Consider the following 17,881-nt stretch of genomic DNA (forward strand, 5'->3'; position numbering starts at 1 on the left):
GTTCTTGTGTTCCTACTGTCCTAGATGTTTCATGCTGGTTTGCTGTGTGTCTTAGTTCATTCGTGTTGCTATAAGAAAATACCTGAAGTTGGGTGATTTATAAAACAACGGATTTATTTCTCACGACTCTGAAGGCTGGGAAGTCCAAACTAGGTGCCAGTGTCTGGTGTGGGCCTGGATTCTGCTGCTAGGTTGGTGCCTTGCAGCTGAGCTCTCACGTGGTGGGGGGGCCGAGGGCCCTTTTCTAAGGCTAATCTTCTTCTAAAGGCACCTCCTCTCTCTACTCTTGCATTGGGGATTAAGTTTCGGCATGAATTGTGGAGGGGACACAGATGTTCAAACCAGAGCACTGTGGTTTTGCCTCCCCCAAATAGAATGCTCGTTGTGGGAGGGGATAGGATTTTCACCTCTGTGGTGAAATCGGCTCCATAATGTGGGGCAGATGTCTTTCTCAGTCCTTGTTGGGGCTGAGGTAGGGGCTCGGCAGGGGCGGGGCCGAGACAAGTATCCAGTCAGTGACGCCCAATCGGAATCCGGGGAACTGCCCAATTTACAGCGCCAGGGGACGGACCGGGGAATTCTCCAGTCAGAGTCGCCGGCATTGGCAGCACTGTCCAATCAGAAGCGCGGCTTCCCGAGCTGTGTCCAATCAGGCCCCTGGGACGGGACATCTCTGTCCTAGTCGTGAGTGCCCCGCCTACCCCTAGCGGTCCCCGGCGTCTCGGTTCCTGTGGCGCTCACCTGCGCCGGTAGCGGAGAAATCGCCCCGGGACATGGTGAGTGTGGCGCAGGAGACGATCCCGGTGCAGGGCGGCAGGAACCGGCGACCGCCCGAGACCGCGGCTGGGGGGAGCTGAGGGACGCGGGGGGCGGCCCCGGCGAGGGCGGCGCAGGACTGGAGCCTGGGCCCCCGGGGTCCCACCCGGCCCCGCCTCCCGCGCTGAGGTCGCGGCTAGGGCGCTCCGAGCTCTGGGTCCCCGCCCGCCTCTGGCCCCAAGGCTGCAGAGCGGGGAGCGGCGCCCGGAGCCCGACTCCGTCCCCGTCGTCCCGGGGCCCCAGCGTCCCTGCGCTCCCGACCCCCCACGCCCCGCCCGGGGCCGCGACGCCTCTGAGCGTTTGGCTGCGGCTTCGGGACCCCCGGGCCGCGGGAGGCAGAGTCGCCCGAGATCTCGCGGTGCGGTCCATGCTCCCCCGGGACCCGCCCTGGGGCAGACGCCGCGGGGCCTCCTGGGGTGCGGGTCCCTGGTCGGTGCCGCCTCCGCCCGTGCTCCTGCGGCTCAGCTCCTTGGTGGCCCCGCGCCCCCGGCCGCGGTCTCTGGGGGACCGCGGGCTCCTCCCGGGACAGCCCGGGAGCGGTGGGGCTTTGGCGGGGGCGGATGGGGGGCGTCTCTGACGCCCCCATCTGCAAAGGCAGCCCCTGGGGCGTGCGAGGTTTCCTCCCCTGAGTCCCGGTTTTCTTTCTTGAGGACTTCTTGTCCCCTCTGACCCCAAGATGCCTGGGGTAGGTAAGGGGAAAAAAAACAAGGGTTCCTGGTCCCTGGGTTCTCGCACACAAGGAAGAAAAGTAACTGAAAAGACTAGAGAAACAAGGGAGAGCGAGGACCCCAAAAGCAAACGCTCGCAGACCCACATCGGGGACGCCCGGGAGGCTGGTGTATTAATGTCCTCGGACTGCTGTAGCAACTGACTGCAAACGAGCGGGCGAAAACCACGGAAATATATTCTTTCACGGTTCCCTAGAAAGTGTGGATTTCAGGAAGTTTCTCAGATCTGTTTTGAGTACTAGCAATGGGATTCCTTGCTGAGGGAACACCTGAGTTGGGGGTGGGAGGGCGTCCCTCGTGGTAGCCTGGCCAGACTTGACCCCTCCCTGGGTTTGTCACTGTGAAAAGATTTTCACTTTTTCGAGTCAGCAGTTTTTAGTAAGTGAAACGTACATTTAATTAGTAGAAGTTGGAAGGTAAAATATTTCCAGGCCGGGCGCAGTGGCTCAAGCCTGTAATCCCAGCACTTTGGGAGGCCGAGGTGAGCAGGTTACTTGAGGTCAGAAGTTGGGGACCAGCCTGGCCAACATGGAGAAACCCCGTCTCTACTAGAAATACAAAAATTAGCTGGGCGTGGTGGCGGGTGCCTGTAGTCCCAGCTACTCGGGAGACTGAGGTGGGAAAATCACTTGAACGCGGGAGGCGGAGGTTGCGGTGAGCTGAGAACGCGCCATTGCACTCCAGCCTGGGTGACAGAGCAAGACTCCGTCTCAAAAACAACAACAACAAAAAACTTCCAACGGGGTGAATTTCAGGAAAAAAATTAAAATCTTTGTCTTACGTTCCATTTGTTAAACATTCCCTGGAGTGTGTGTAGTTTCTCAGATCTGTTATTTTCTGTTTTCTTTTATTACTATAATTTTTTTGAGAGCTCTGTTGCCCATGTTGGAGTGCAGTGGTGCGATCACAGCTCACTGCAGCCTCCACCTCCTGGGCTCAAGCAATCTTCCTGCCTCAGCCTTCTGAACACAGGGACTCCAGGTGTGTGCCACCATGCCTAAGTTTTTGTATTTTTTTTGTTTTTAGGGATGGGGGGGGGGGGTCTCACTTTGTTACCCAGGCTGGTCTCGAACTCCTGAGCTCAGGTGATTCTCCCTCCTCGACCAGACTTGTTCTTTTCTTTTGAATGACAACAAATAGGATTCCAGGGCCTAGACTTCAAAATGTTACTGGGGAGAAGAGTCTCAGAGAAATAGAGAAAAATCTCCTTTCCACCATAGGTGCAGAAAAATGAATACATTGCCACGAAACATGTTGCAGATAAATTATAAAAATTTACCAAAATCTGTTATTCTCCTTGACATGGCAGAGAATTTTTGACGGTGGATGATTCTGTTCTGCTTGCAATACTGCAGCACCCTCTCCTTAATTCTAGAGTACATTTTTTGTTGTTCCTGAAATAGGTAGAACACAAGATATTTTTCTTGTTTAGATGACAATTTGTCCCAGCTCCATATATTAAAGTGTTTATCCTCTGCAATGCCGGCCCTGGCACTGATCAGATTTCCCCAAACACAGGGGCTGCCTCAGGGCTGTGTTCCTTTACTTTGTTTTTGTTTTGTTTTGTTTTGAGACAGGGTCTCGCTCTATTGCCCAGGCTGGAATGCAGTGGTGCTGTCTCGGCTCACTGCAATCTTTGCCTACTGGGTTCAAGTGATTCTTCTGCCTCAGCCTCTAAAGTAGCTGGGACTGTAGGCACCTGCCACCATGCCTGCCTAATCTATCTTTTCTTTTCTTTTTTTTCTTTCTCTCTCTTTTTTTTTAAGAGGGAGTTTCGCCCTTTTCACCCAGGCTGGAGTGCAGTGGCAGGAACTTGGCTCACTGCAACCTCTGCCTCCCGTGTTCAAGCAATTCTCCTGCCTCAGCCTCCTGAGTAGCTGGGATTACAGGCATCCACCACCACGCCCAGCTAATTTTTGTATTTTTAGTAGAAATGGGGTTTCACCATGTTGGCCAGGCTGGTCTCAAACTCCTGACCTCAGTTGATCTGCCCGCCTCAGCCTCCCAAAGTGCTGGGATTACAGGCGGGAGCCACTGCACCCGGCCATTTTTATGTATTTCTAGCAGATACAGGGTTTCGCCATGTTGGCCAGGCTTTTCTCGAACTCCTGACCTCAGGTGGCCCGCCCGCCTCAGCCTCCCAGAGTGCTGGGATTATAGGTGTGAACCACCATGCCCCCAACCAGGGTGTTTTAAAATTGGCGGCTGGTCACAGAGGTACCCTGTGCCTGGCTGTGCCAAGATTTCAGACACCCAGGAGGAAAGCAGATCTTTAGGGTAAACACATTGTTGCATAAACAGTTTCAGCACGGTAAGCAACTCCTCTATTGGGATGAGAACCCTCCCCAAATCCAGGCTCAGTTATGCCAGCCAAGGGCCAACTTTGCAGGCAGGACTTTCTAAGGTTAGGGGCCCTCAGGCCTTTGGGTTGGCTCTTCCTGCAGTCTGCGCCTAGGCCACTGCACAGGTGTCTTTACCACGCAATTATTATGGGAGGCCCCTGTGAAGTAGGATGAGACCACACTGCAGTAGTGATTTCACTTGTCCTGTTTAGGGCTCCTGGACTTGGCCAGTTAAGGTAAATTCCATTGGCTGCAATGGAATTATTATTTTTTCAATTTCCATTTTTATTTCAGATTCATAGGGCACATGTGCAGGTTACCAGGGAATATTGCATGATGCTGAGATTTGGGCTTCCATTGAGCTTGTCACCCAGATAGTGGACATCGTAGCCATGAGGAAGGTTGTCAGCCCTTTCCCCCTCTGTCCCTCCATTTGGAATCCCCAGCGTCTATTGTTTCCAGTTTTATGTCCATGTCTCCCCAAGATTTACTTCCCACTTATAAGTAAGAACATGCCATATTTGGTTTTCTGTTTCTGCATTAGTTTGCTGAGGATAATGGCCTCCAGCTGCATCCATGTTGCTGCAAAGGACATGATTGAGTTCTTTTTTACGGCTGTGTAGTATTCCACGGTGTAGACGGACCACATTTTCTTTAGCCCACTGTCCGTGGTCACCTGGGTTGATTCCATGTTTCTGCTATTGTGAATACTGCTGCAGTGAACACACAAGTGATGTGTTTTTTGGTAGAATGATTTCTTTTCTTTTGAGTAGATGCCCAGTGGTGGGATTGCTGGATTGAACGGTGGTTCTGTTTTTAGTTCTTTGAGAAATCTCCATACTGCTTTTCATAGAGGTTGTACTATTTACATTCCCTCCAACCATGTATAAGCATTCCCTTTCACAGCCCTGCCAACATCTGTTATTTTTTATTTTTTATTTTTTTTGAGACAGAGTCTCGCTCTGTCGCCCAGGCTGAAGTGCAGTGGCGCGATCTCGGCTCACTGCAAGCTCTACCTCCCGGGTTCACACCATTCTCCTGCCTCAGCCTCCTGAGTAGCTGGGACTACAGGCGCTCACCACCACCCCCGGCTAATTTTTTGTATTTTTAGTAGAGACGGGGTTTCACCGTTTTAGCCAGGATGGTCTCGATCTCCTGACCTCGTGATCCGCCCGCCTCGGCCTCCCAAAGTGCTGGGATTACAGGCGTGAGCCCCCGCACCTGGCCAACATCTGTTATTTTTTAACTTTTTAATAACAGCCATTCTGACTGGTGTGAGATGGTATTTCATTGTGCTTTTTATTTGCATTTCTCCGATGATTAGTGGTGTTGAGCATTTTTTCATATGCTTGGACCACAAAGGTCTTAGAAAGCCAGGTGGCTTATTAAGTTTCTGTATTATTCTCTTCCTGCCCCCGTTACTATTTTTCTACTGGAGAGTGGCACCAATTCCTGCACAGCGTAACTCTGGCCAGTAAGTCAAACTTAGACCTGTGTGTCTTCCAGGGACAAGGCAGTGTCCTGAGTGCCAGGGTAAGTACAAAACAAGTCCAACCCCCGAGGAGACAGCTAGTCAGACCCCTTGGAAACACACTGTTTGCAATGGTTGGGACACCCCAAGCAGGACTTAACATTGGTCAGGCAGTCGGGTTAGCAGAGCCCCCAGTGTGACCTCCCACTGTGGGCCTCCTGTCCTAGGGTTCTCAATGTAGACCAAATAAATCAGTTTAGTCCTCAGTTTCAGAGGCTCTGCCCGAGGCATCATTTTCAAGCAGTTTTGCATGTCTGTGATACCAGTTCATTGACCTCTCCAGTGTGGACGACACCTGGAGGTGTCCTTTATGGAAAGTTCAGGAAGTGGGGCCACTTGCTGCTGTCTCAGCATTGTCGGGTGTGATCGGAGGCTTAGCAGCCAGCCTGAATTCAGAGCACTCACAGCTGCATGCGACATTTCCTTCAGGAAGAGGGGAGCGTTTCGGTCACAGCTCTGAAAAGAGCAGCTTGATTTCAGACAGTTCCATCCAAGGTCAAGCCAGTCCTTCACTGTGGGCAACTGTGAGTGAGCCACACGGACCAGCCACCACCCCTGATGTTTTTCATAGTTCAGGGCCTTACCCGGGAGCGTCTAACTCTGCAGTGTTTCCTGAATTAGAGTCCTGTTCATTGAGCCTAGCCCTGCTGTCAGGTCAGCATAGTGAAGGCTAAGTTAGCAGTGGACATAGTGAGGATGAATTAGCAGTGGGCAGTGTCAGGTTTCAGCTTACAGTCAAGTCCACGCAGTTGGGATCTGAGTTCAGAATTCTATAAAACACTGAAGGCTTTTCTTCTGCAGCAGTAAAGCTAGGTATTGCCGGGTTGGACAGCTGTGTTCCAAGATCAAGTTGCAAGCGAGAGTTTCCTAAGCCCTTTTGGTCTCATGAATCTAGAGTTCAAATTGACCCAGTTAAAAATATGCACATCTGGTTTGAAAACCGTCAACTCTTGAGGTTGTCGAAATAGGTTTTCATAAGAGCGCATTAACAAACTAGAAACTACTACTTCAAATTCCAAAAGTGTATCTCCACTTAGAGATTGCCTCTCTTTTCATTTGTTTCCGTTTTCCCTGAACCTCCAATAGGAAAAATGATAGTAAAAATCAGTTGTGGAGACCTAATCTTATTTCTAATACTTAGAGTTTAAATTCCAATCCATGCACCAGGGGCAAAGAGCAAGGAAGTTGTGTCTGTCACTTAAAAAAACAAAACAAAAACTGATTGAGATGATCCCTGTAGTGTTTTTAAAATGACAAAGATTTTTCTACCATTTTCTCTCATTTTTATCACACATGCCGATGCAGTAGTAGTCCTCGTCTCTTAGAGCTTCTGGTAGCCCCAGGTGTTCCTTTGCTTGTGGCACCAGAATTCAGTCTCTCCCTCCACCTTCCATGTGTGTTTCTGTCTTCATGTGACATTTTCCTCTTATAAAGACACCAGTGGGGGGAGGGGGGAGGGATAGCATTTGGAGATAAACCTAATGTTAAATAACGAGTTTCTGGGTGCGGCACACCAACATGGCACGTGTATACATATGTAACTAACCTGCACGTTGTGCACATGTACCCTAAAACTTAAAGTATAATAAAAAAAATGGTTAAGATGGTAAATTGTATGTTATATGTATTTACCACAGTTAAAATATTGGAGAAAAAATCCTTGGAATATAGTAGATGCAGGTTCAAATCCTGCCTTCAGCATTTATTAGCTGAACTGATGCTAATAAAGTTACTTAATCTGAAAAAAATAAAAAATAAAGACACCAGTCATATTGGAGTAGGGCCCATTGGATTAGATGATGTCATTTTACTTGATTACATCTGCAAGGACCCTATTTACAAATAAGGTTATAGTCACAGCCACCAGGAATTAAGACACGGACATATCTTTCTGGGGGACCACGTCACAACAAACCACTGCCAGTTCAGCATTTACAGAGATAGCATTATGCTAGCAGGGAAGACCATGGCTGGTCAGGAGGTAAACCAGGGGGAAGCAGGGAACACTCCAGCCTTTTTTTAACCAGCAGCAGGTTTTAAAAAAGCGTGGAGTGTCCCCTGCTTCCCCAGCGTTTACCTAAAATTGTGCTCCAGCCTTGGGAATTAACTTTATTTTCCCTCCCAATGCAACACAAACTTTTACCATTTTCCTCACCCAAAGCTCACCTTTCAGAACATGGGGCCCTTTCTCCTACCTGGAGGAGAGAACAAAAACCAAACACTGCTCTTTGTTTTTTTCCTTTTTCTTTTTTTTTTTTTTTTTTGAGCTGGAGTCTCGCTCTGTCCCCCAGGCTGGAGTGCAGTGGCGTGATCTCGGCTCATTGCAAGCTCCGCCTCCCGGGTTCACGCCGTTCTCCTGCCTCAGCCTCCCGATTAGCTGGGACTACAGGCGCCCGCCACCGCACCCGGCTAATTTTTTGTATTTTTAGTAGAGACGGGGTTTCGCCGTGTTAGCCAGGATGGTCTCAAGCTCCTGACCTCATGATCCGCCCATCTGGGCCTCCCAAAGTGCTGGGATTACAGGCGTGAGCCACCGCGCCCTGCCACCCAGGATTTTTTTTAGATGAAGTCTTACTCTGTTGCCCAGGCTGTAGTGCAGTGGCGCGATCTTGGCTCACTGCAACCTCCACCTCCCGGGTTCAAGCTATTCTCGTGCCTCAGCCTCCCAAATAGCTGGGATTACAGGCACGTGCCACCACGCCCGGCTAATTTTGTATTTTTAGTAGAGACAAGGTTTCACCATGTTGGCCAGGCTGGTCTCAAACTCCTGACCTCAAGTGATCCGCCTGCCTCAGCCTCCCAAAGTGCTGGGGTGACAGGTGGGAGCCACTGCGTCTGGCCAGTGCCCAGGATTTTTATTGCTGGCTGATCACATAAGCATCCCCTGCCTGGTATGTACACAGATTCCATTTCCAGAAGGAAAGCAGCTGTTCAGCATTAACAGTAGTGTTTGCGCCATGAGTAATCTGAATTAGGGTGGAGTGAACCTTCCCAAAACCCAAGTTCCCAGACACCAGCTAAGGGCAACATTGCCAGAAAGCCTTTCTAAGGATAAAATCTAAGGCCTGCAATGTTAACTTCTTTCTGCATATGGGAACTTTATTATTAAAAAAACACTGCAAATACACTGTACTGTGAGCAATTAAGGCTGACCCAGGGAGCTCATATTGTCCCCTGTGCCAGTAGGAGGGTCCTGTAGATACTCTGCTGGTCTGTGAATAGGGGTGTTCTAGCATCAGAATTGCTGCGTGACAGTATTTTGTCTGTCTCCTGCTCATGGATGGTGAGTTGATTTTTCTCAGAAAGCAGGTTTGAAGGAACCGTGCATCTCGGGGGTTCCATGCACCTGTGCCCAATATGCAATATGGAAATAATGAGAAATCGAGAGTACAGCCTCTAGAGTGGTATGTGGGGAATCACTTCCTCCTGGAATTTGAGACACAGAATTTTCTAGGAAGGCACTATTGAGTCCTTTATGTCTTTTATAACCATGGCAAATTCACCGGGCGCAGTGGCTCACACCTGTAATCCTAGCACTCTGGGTGGCCGAGGCAGGTGGATCACGAGGTCAGGAGATCGAGACCATCCTAGCTAACATGGTGAAACCCCGTCTCTACTAAAAATACAAAAAATTAGCTGGGCGTGGTGGCGGGCGCCTGTAGTCCCAGCTACTCGGGAGGCTGAGGCAGGAGAATGGAGTGAAGCCAGGAGGCGGAGCTTGCAGTGAACCGAGATTGCGCCACTGCACTCCAGCCTGGGTGACAGAGCGAGACTCCATCTCAAAATAAATAAATAAATAAATAATAAAAATAAAATAAACATAAAATAAATAACCATGGCAAATTGGCAAATTCGTAGTCAAATGGTTTGGACTTCAGTTAACTCCTTTGCAAAGTGGGACTCCTAACCTTATCCTTAAGGTTAGCAAGAATACTTTTTTTTTTTTTTTTTTTGAGACTGAGTCCTGCTCTATCACCCAGGCTGGAGTGCAGTGGCGTGACCTTGGCGCACTGCAACCTCTGCCTCCCAGGTTCAAGCAATTCTCGTGCCTCAGCCTCCCAAGTAGCTGGGACTACAGGTGTGCACTACCATGCCTGGCTAATTTTTTTTTTTTTAAATTTTTAATAGAGATGGGGTTTCACTATGTTGGCCAGGCTGGTTTTGAACTCCTGACCTCAAATGATCTGCCTGCCACGGCCTCCCGAAATGCTGGGGTTACAGGCATGAGCCACCATACTTGGCCCAAGAATACTTTCTTTTGACTCTGGTGAAAAGAGCTGTTTTGGCATAGTGTGCACCCCACTTGGTGTATACCTAGTGAGTGAGTGAGCCTGTGTGTATAAGAGAGAGCCCAGAATTAATTCTTGGGCTTCCGTCACTGAGGCTCAAAGTATAGGGAATGTGTGGAGGTCTATGTTCTCATGTCTTTTTCCTCTTTCCTAAGGTCTAATTTCTCAGTAACTTCTAGTTTCCAAGTTAAAATCAATACTTCTCAAAAGAATGTTTTCATTCAGCCAGTTGGACCTGGAGTTCTTTAAGATGCTGTGGCTACCTGGCCCTTGTTGCAACTTGGGTCCTCTCAGGCGCCTTGGCCTGATGTTTGGTGAAGGAAACAGAAGGGAATGTTCCCAGTCCTTCAGTGTTTTTATCCCGTAAAACTTCATTCAGTTTTGACCCTGTGCTTTGTGTAGTGCCGAAGGATGGTGTGTGCAGCAGGCGAGGAGATGAAACGGTTTGTGTGACAAGGGACTGGTGGTCTTAAAATACAAGTATTTGTTTCACTTATATAGCATTTGTTTGATATCTCCAATGTGGTCTGAATCCTTTTGATAGAGTATAATGTCTTCAGTTGGTCCCAGTAGAAGTATAGAGATAAATTCAGTGTGTTAATGGTCCTGTGAAATCTATGAGGAAGTGAGTGTAGAGTAGACAGGAAGGAAGAGGTGTGACAACTGAGTCACAGGGTAGATGTCAGGGGACCACAGAGTCTTGTTTGAACTACATACAGATTGAGTACAATGCTCCTGGGCTGTCAGTCTCAACCATCCTCCCATAAATATGTTGAATGTTTTAGGACTCAGTGGTCTTTGAGGATGTGGCTGTGGACTTCACCATGGAGGAGTGGGCTTTGCTGGATTCTGCTCAGAGGGACCTCTACAGAGATGTGATGCTGGAGACCTTTGAGAACCTGGCCTCAGTAGGTAAGGATGACATCATTCCTTCCTTCACATAGTTATTTAGAGAAGAAGTATTTCTTACACATCAGACCTGTTCCAAGGCTTGGAATGTGGAAAGGGAATAAATTGGTAAATAAGACAGACATAGTCACGGGTGTCATCGAGCTAGAATGTAATGTTTTTCCATGAGGATGAGAATCTGTATTTCAGCTTTTTCTTTTTGTAGAGAAAGCTCCCTTCGTGTCATCATTGTGGATAGAGCTTTGATAGGCCTAGTGAAATTTGTTTGTGTAAGCCAGTGAAAATTTGATTTTTTTTTTTTTTTTGAGATGGAGTCTCGCTCTATCGCCCAGGCTGGAGTGCAGTGGTGTGATCTCGACTCACTGCAACCTCTGCCTCCCGGGTTCAAGCAATTATCTGCCTCAGGCGCCCAAGTAGCTGGGATTACAGGCGAGCGCCATCATGCACGGCCGATTTTTGTATTTTTAGTAGAGACGGGGTTTCACCATGTCAGTCAGGCTGCTCTTGAACTCCTGACCTCGTGATCCACCCCGCTCAGCTTCCCAAAGTGCTGGGATTACAGGCGTGAGCCACTGCGCCTGGCCGTGATTTTTTTTTAAATAATTTTTCTATGCTTACTAATACTGTGTTTATTGAGTTGCTTACCTTTTTGACCATTTTGTGTTTGATGAAGTCCTGAGATCGCTAAACTCCTCAGTGTCGTTTTCCGCTAACAAGTGCTTTCTTATATGATTTGTTTACTTTTTGGTTTCAGATGATGAAACTCAATTTAAGGCCAGTGGGTCAGTTTCTCAGCAGGATATTTATGGAGAAAAAATACCCAAAAAATCTAAAATAGCTGCGTTCACCAGAAATGTTTCCTTGGCCTCTGTTTTAGGAAAAATTTGGGACAGTCTTAGCATTGAAGATCATCCCACAAACCAGGGGCAAAATCTCAGGTGAGTTGCATTCGCAAGAGAACACAGTATTTCAGGAGAGAATCTTAGTCTGTCATTAAATTTTAAAAAAGCAAGCAAACAGAAAACTCATCCAAGCCTAGCTCCAATTTGTTTAATCCACAGAATTTTTACAAAAAATATTTCTTTAAATGTGACATAGACAGTGAGTGATATTAGAAACATAATTCATATGGAAACCATTATCAAGAAACCCTAGGCCGGGTACGGTGGCTCACACCTGTAATCCTAGCACTTTGGAAGGCTGAGGTGGGCAGATCACTTGAGGCCAGGAGTTCGAGACCAGCCTGGCCAACATGGTGAAACCCTGTCTCTACTAAAAATACAAAAATTAGCAGGGCATGGTGCCACAGGCCTGTAATCCCAGCTACTCGGGAGGCTGAGGCAGAATTGCATGAACCCAGGAGGCAGAGGTTGCAGTGAGCTAAGACTGCACCACTGCACTCCAGCCTGGGTAACAGAGTAAGACTCTGTCTCAAAAAAAAAAAGAAAAAGAAAAAGAAACCCTATACATTAAGAAACACTGTTTTAATAATGGCAGTGGTCAAACCGTCTTCCAGGGCATTCAGTTTATTTCATTTTCAGATAGTTTACATGGGGTGAAAAACCTATGCTTTCACTGAAAATGGTTAAGATGCAGTCCTAATCCTAATAAATACTAACAAGTCATTATTAATCAAACCAATAACATGCTTCTCATTTTTAGTAGAAATCATGTGTTGGAGAGACTCTATGAAAGTAATGATCAATGTGGAGAAGCCGTCAGCCAGGTTCCACATCTTAATCTGTACAAGAAAATTCTGCCTGGAGTAAAACAGTATGAATACAACACGTACAGAAAAGTCTTCATGCATCGCCGCGCATCCCTCAAGAGTCCCATCACAGTTCACACTGGACGCAAACCCTATCAGTGCCAGGAATGTGGGCAGGCCTACAGTTGTCGTTCACACCTAAGAATGCATGTGAGAACCCACAATGGAGAGAGACCCTATGTGTGTAAATTATGTGGGAAAACCTTTCCTCGTACTTCCTCCCTCAATCGGCATGTAAGGATTCACACTGCTGAGAAAACCTACGAATGTAAGCAATGTGGGAAAGCCTTTATTGACTTTTCAAGTCTTACTAGTCATCTCAGAAGTCACACCGGAGAGAAGCCATATAAGTGTAAGGAATGTGGGAAAGCTTTCAGTTATTCCTCAACGTTTCGAAGACACACAATAACACACACTGGCGAGAAGCCATATAAATGTAAGGACTGTGGGGAAGCCTTTAGTTATTCCTCAACTTTTCGAAGACATATGATTTCACACACTGGAGAGAAGCCACATAAATGTAAAGAATGTGGGGAGGCCTTCAGTTATTCTTCAGCTTTTCGAAGACACATGATAACACACACTGGAGAGAAACCATACGAATGCAAACAATGTGGGAAAACCTTCATTTATCTCCAGTCCTTTCGAAGACATGAAAGGATTCACACTGGAGAGAAACCCTACGAATGCAAACAGTGTGGGAAAACCTTCATTTATCCCCAGTCCTTTCGAAGACATGAAAGGACTCATGGTGGAGAGAAACCCTATGAATGCAACCAGTGCGGGAAAGCATTCAGTCACCCCTCCTCCTTTCGAGGACACATGAGGGTGCACACTGGAGAGAAACCCTATGAGTGCAAGCAATGTGGGAAAACTTTCAATTGGCCCATATCTTTACGAAAACATATGAGAACACACACTAGAGAGAAACCCTATGAATGTAAGCAGTGTGGGAAAGCCTTCAGCTTGTCTGCTTGCTTTCGAGAACATGTGAGAATGCACCCTGAAGACAAATCCTATGAATGCAAGCTATGTGGGAAAGCTTTCTATTGCCACATATCCTTACAAAAACATATGAGAAGGCATACGGCAGAGAAACTCTATGAATGCAAGCAGTGTGGGAAAGCTTTCAGTTGGCCTGAACTTTTGCAACAACATGTGAGAACGCACACTGTAGAGAAGCCCTATGAATGTAAGGAATGTGGGAAGGTCTTCAAATGGCCATCATCTTTACCAATACATATGAGACTGCACACTGGAGAGAAACCTTATCAATGTAAGCATTGTGGGAAAGCATTCAATTGTTCCTCATCCTTAAGACGACATGTGAGAATACACACTACAGAAAAACAGTATAAGTGTAATGTAGGACATCCTCCTGCAAATGAATTCATGTGCAGTGCTTCAGAAAAGTCACACCAGGAGAGAGATCTGATCAAAGTTGTAAATATGGTGTTGCCTTTATGAGTTCCTTATCCTGAAAGTGGACACTCAAGGAGTGTGTCTGTAGTTCATTTGCAAATAAACATTTAGTTGAAAAATAATTCTCCAAATACTCTCAGCTGTCCTACATGAACTTTAACAGGTAGTTTCTTACAATTCAGTAAATAAAACTTTCATCTTAGAGTGTTTTGGACTCATGGATGATTTGAAGTGTATTTTTAATATGCAAGTAGGTTCAAGTTTTATTTAATTTCTTAAATTGTAACTGACTTAGTATGGCAGGTATTGGATATCATGTATCTATTATATTTTCCACCTTTCTTACTGGGAGTATTTTTATTGTTTGGCCAGAGGAGTCTTATTCCATTTTTTAAGAAGTAGTTGGCAGAATTTTGTAATTATGCAAAGTTGTTTAAGGAGTATAGCCTTAAATGAATTGTAATTTTTAATGTTTGCCCACTGCTGTTTGTCTTTGCTTGTGATTGTGAATTGGACAGTAGGCTTTGACTTGTGATATGACAGAGAAATCCAGAGTTGCAGATAGTTCTTCTGCATTGTTGTCAGTGTGGGTAATGTTAGGAACTTCATTTGCTGGAATGCATTTCCTTTATGGTTCCATGTCCAAATTTACCAATAGCAATAACTTGAATGAAATTTAGAATGAAGAAGTGAAGAAGTAAGTCATTGCTGAGCTTTTGGGGTCACATTAAATGGAGATGGACAGATGCATAGGGGCTTCATGAACATCAACCTTCAGCTTATTTTCTAGATTCTTATTCCTGCCAGTCAAGAGTATCATCAAAAGAAACACTTAAGTGCTTGACTTCCACTGTGTCAGAGGTGTAGTCTTCCTCAGACATCTCCATTAACTTGGTATCAGGGATATGCCTGTGTGGTCAGTCACCTACAGTCTGGATTTTTCTCAAAACCCTGCATGACCTCTTGACCACTGATTCAGACTGTCTTGTTTGGCAGTCTCTGAGCTTCTGATTCTCCCGTTCTGTAGATCTTAACATATTTGCATGGGGTCTAATTTATATAGTGAACACCTTGTTATCTTAATACTTCCAGTGGCTCTGTGATCCTGATTCCACCACAAAAGCCACAGTATTGCAGTCAAAGAAGAAAAACAACACATGGGACTTTGTACCCTATTGCATTTTTAAGTGTGCCCACCCAGTCCTATGTGAGAACAAATACCTTCCTCATATATTAGATTTAGGGAGATTTCTGTTACTCACAACTAAATGCAGTTTCTTGATATAGGTTAAATTATTAGGTTTGATTATGTATCATTAAAAATATTGTGGATTTTGTTTCAAGGAAAACCTTCTGTAGATATTTCTTAGAAATATCCTATTTAGCTGGGCACAGTAGCTCACGCCTGTAATCCCTGCACTTTGGGAGGCTGAGGTGGGCAGATCACTTGAGGTCAGGAGTTTGAGACCAGCCTGGTTAACATGGTGAAACCCTGTCTCTACTAAAAACACAAAAATTAGCCAGGCATGGTGGTGAGTACCTGTAACCCCAGCTACTTGGGAGGCTGAGACAGGAGAATCACTTGAACCCAGGAGATGGAGGTTGCAGTGAGCCAAGATCACTGCACTCCAGCCTGGGAGACAAGGAAAGACTCCATCTCACAAGCAAAAAAAGAAAAAAAATCCTATTTAGTGTGCTTTCAAATTAGTTGTTTAGAGACTATATTAATTTCCCAGGGCTGCCATAACAAAGTACAAAAACTGGGTGACATAGGAAAACAAACTTTTTGTTTCTCAGTTCTGGACCCAGAAATCCAGAAACAAGGCATTGGCAGGACCATGCTTTTTCTGAAGATGCTAGGGAAGGATCTGTTTCAGAACTCACCTAGTTTCTGGTAGTTCCTTAGCTTGTGGCAGCATAACTCTAATTTTCACATGGCATTCTCCCTGTGTGTGTGTCTCTCCATGTGACAATATTTTTATACATACACATCACTCATTGGGTTAGGCCCCACTCTACTTCAGTACGATTTTACCTTAACTAATTACGTTGGCAACAACTCTCCGCATACTGAAGTACCATGAATTAAGATTTCAACGTAAAAATTTTAGGAGACCCAGTTCAACCCATAACACTAAGATGTTATTTTTTGTTTACCGAGAGAATTATGGATTTCAAATCAACTTTGTAATTTTGATAATTTAAGCATGTTACATTTTGAATCAGTATTACCAGGTATATACAAATACAGGTATTTTTTGTCATATAAATGTTATTTTTAATTGCTATATACTTAACATTTGCCATTAAAATGATTTTCTTTTTTTTTTTTTTTTTGAGACAGAGTCTCGCTCTGTCACCCAGGCTGGAGTGCAGTGGCACGACCTTAGCTCACTGCAACCCTCATCTCCCAGATTCAAGTGATTCTCCTGCCTCAGCCTCCCGAGTAGTTGGGATTACAGGCATGCACCATCACACCCAGCTAATTTTTGTATTTTTAGTAGAGATGGGGTTTCACCATGTTGGCCAGGCTGGTCTTGAACTCCTGACCTCAGGTGATCTGCCCACCTCGGCCTCCCAAAGTGCTGGGATTACAGGCGTGAGCCACCATGCCTGGCCTAAAATGATTTCTTATTTTTGGTTAATAACAATTAAAAAGTGGAAATAATGGTTTTGTCAATGCCCTCTACCCAGAAACCACCAGGATCACACTGGTAGTCAAAGAAAATTCGCTGTGTTGAGTTGAAGTTTGAATACATGATCAAGAAAGGGGGCTGTGGCTTGTATCAGTCAGAGGGTGTTTAAAAGGATTTACTATCAGATTTGGCCTTGTGTTCTGTGATTTTGGTGAGTGTTCAAGGAAGCCGGGCTTTGGTTTGGATTGGATGTTCTCAGGTCACGAATATAATTCTCTGGGAACTCCCAAAGTTCTCATCTACAAAGCAGAAGTTAATTGGAGCTGAAAACTGATCAGTAAAGCAGCAGCAGCCAGTCATATTGGGGAGAAGAGGGGGATGTTTGATCATTTTTGTGGTTTAGAGGTGAGTTCCGGAACAAAAGAAGACATGTTTGACATCCTGAAATGAGAAAATTTTTCATGTGTTTTATAGGCCAAGGAGGCAGAAGCTTTTGTTTTAATGAGCCAGAAAGCCCCAAAAGCCTATTTAAGTTTTCTCAGGTATCATTTCAATCTCTGAACTTCCAGAATTAACTAGGGAAGAGGAAAAACATGTAACACCTTAGAGTTTTATTAAAGAGCAAACAATATCCAATAATCTCCATTACTTTCCATGTTAACATAAATTTTCATAATGCTCTATAGATGCATGTGATTTCTTAACACCCACTTACCCATCATTCCCTCTTAGATGAAGAAAGTTAAGCCCAGGGACCACAGTCTTGTATATTCATGTATATTCATGTAGCTCATGATGATGGAATCAAGTTTGAAGGCTTAACCTGTGCTTAACCTATATTGGGCATTGTCAAAACTTAAATTTAGAACACTGGAAAGCAAGTATAATTAATTTTACAAATAGGGCATCAAATTTTACAAAAAGACTCCTAAGGCTATATGGTATTCCTTTTATAAGACATGGAAAAGGCAAAGATAAAGGAAACGAACAAATCGCTGGTTAGAAGTAGGACATTTGAGTACAAATGGGCGTAAGAGTGTTCTATCGTGATTGTAGTGGTGAAAACAAGCATTTATGAAAACTCATAAGGCTACTCTTAAAATAGCAAATTTTGTTGTATGTATATTTTAAAGTTAAACAATAAAAATGCTTTCAGTATGTTAAAGAACTCAAGACCAGGTGCAGTGGCTCATGCCTATAATCCCAGCACTTTGGGAAGCTGAGGCGGGAGGGTTGCTTGTGCCCAGGAGGTTGAGGCTGCAGTGAACTATGATCACGCAGTGCACTCTACACTGGGTGACACAGCAAGAACCTGTCTCAAAAAAAAAAAAGGAATTCAAAACTTTCCTGAAACTTGATATGTAAGTTCGCAGTAAGACTTTTCCCTAGCTGGGCACGGTGACTCATGCCTGTAATCTCAACATTTTGGGAGACTGAGGC

General features: G+C 45.5%; 1 protein-coding gene across 5 annotated transcripts; it reads left to right on the forward strand.

Moving 5' to 3' along the window:
* Positions 1-662: 662 nt before the first annotated feature.
* Positions 663-14,011, forward strand: ZNF555 (zinc finger protein 555). Of its 5 annotated transcripts, none has more exons than XM_054466095.2 (4): positions 663-776; positions 10,492-10,618; positions 11,370-11,553; positions 12,278-14,011. In XM_054466095.2, the coding sequence occupies exons 1-4, from the start codon at positions 774-776 to the stop codon at positions 13,848-13,850; spliced, it is 1,887 nt and encodes a 628-aa protein (XP_054322070.2). In that variant the 5' UTR covers positions 663-773; the 3' UTR covers positions 13,851-14,011. The 5 variants fall into 5 exon arrangements, with proteins under 5 accessions (XP_054322070.2, XP_054322071.2, XP_054322072.2 ...); XM_054466096.2 differs by having other exon boundaries at positions 12,281-14,011; XM_054466097.2 differs by having other exon boundaries at positions 11,493-11,553.
* Positions 14,012-17,881: the final 3,870 nt, after the last annotated feature.

The sequence above is a fragment of the Pongo pygmaeus genome, chromosome 20 (genome assembly GCF_028885625.2).
Source record: "Pongo pygmaeus isolate AG05252 chromosome 20, NHGRI_mPonPyg2-v2.0_pri, whole genome shotgun sequence".
Taxonomy (NCBI): domain Eukaryota; kingdom Metazoa; phylum Chordata; class Mammalia; order Primates; family Hominidae; genus Pongo; species Pongo pygmaeus.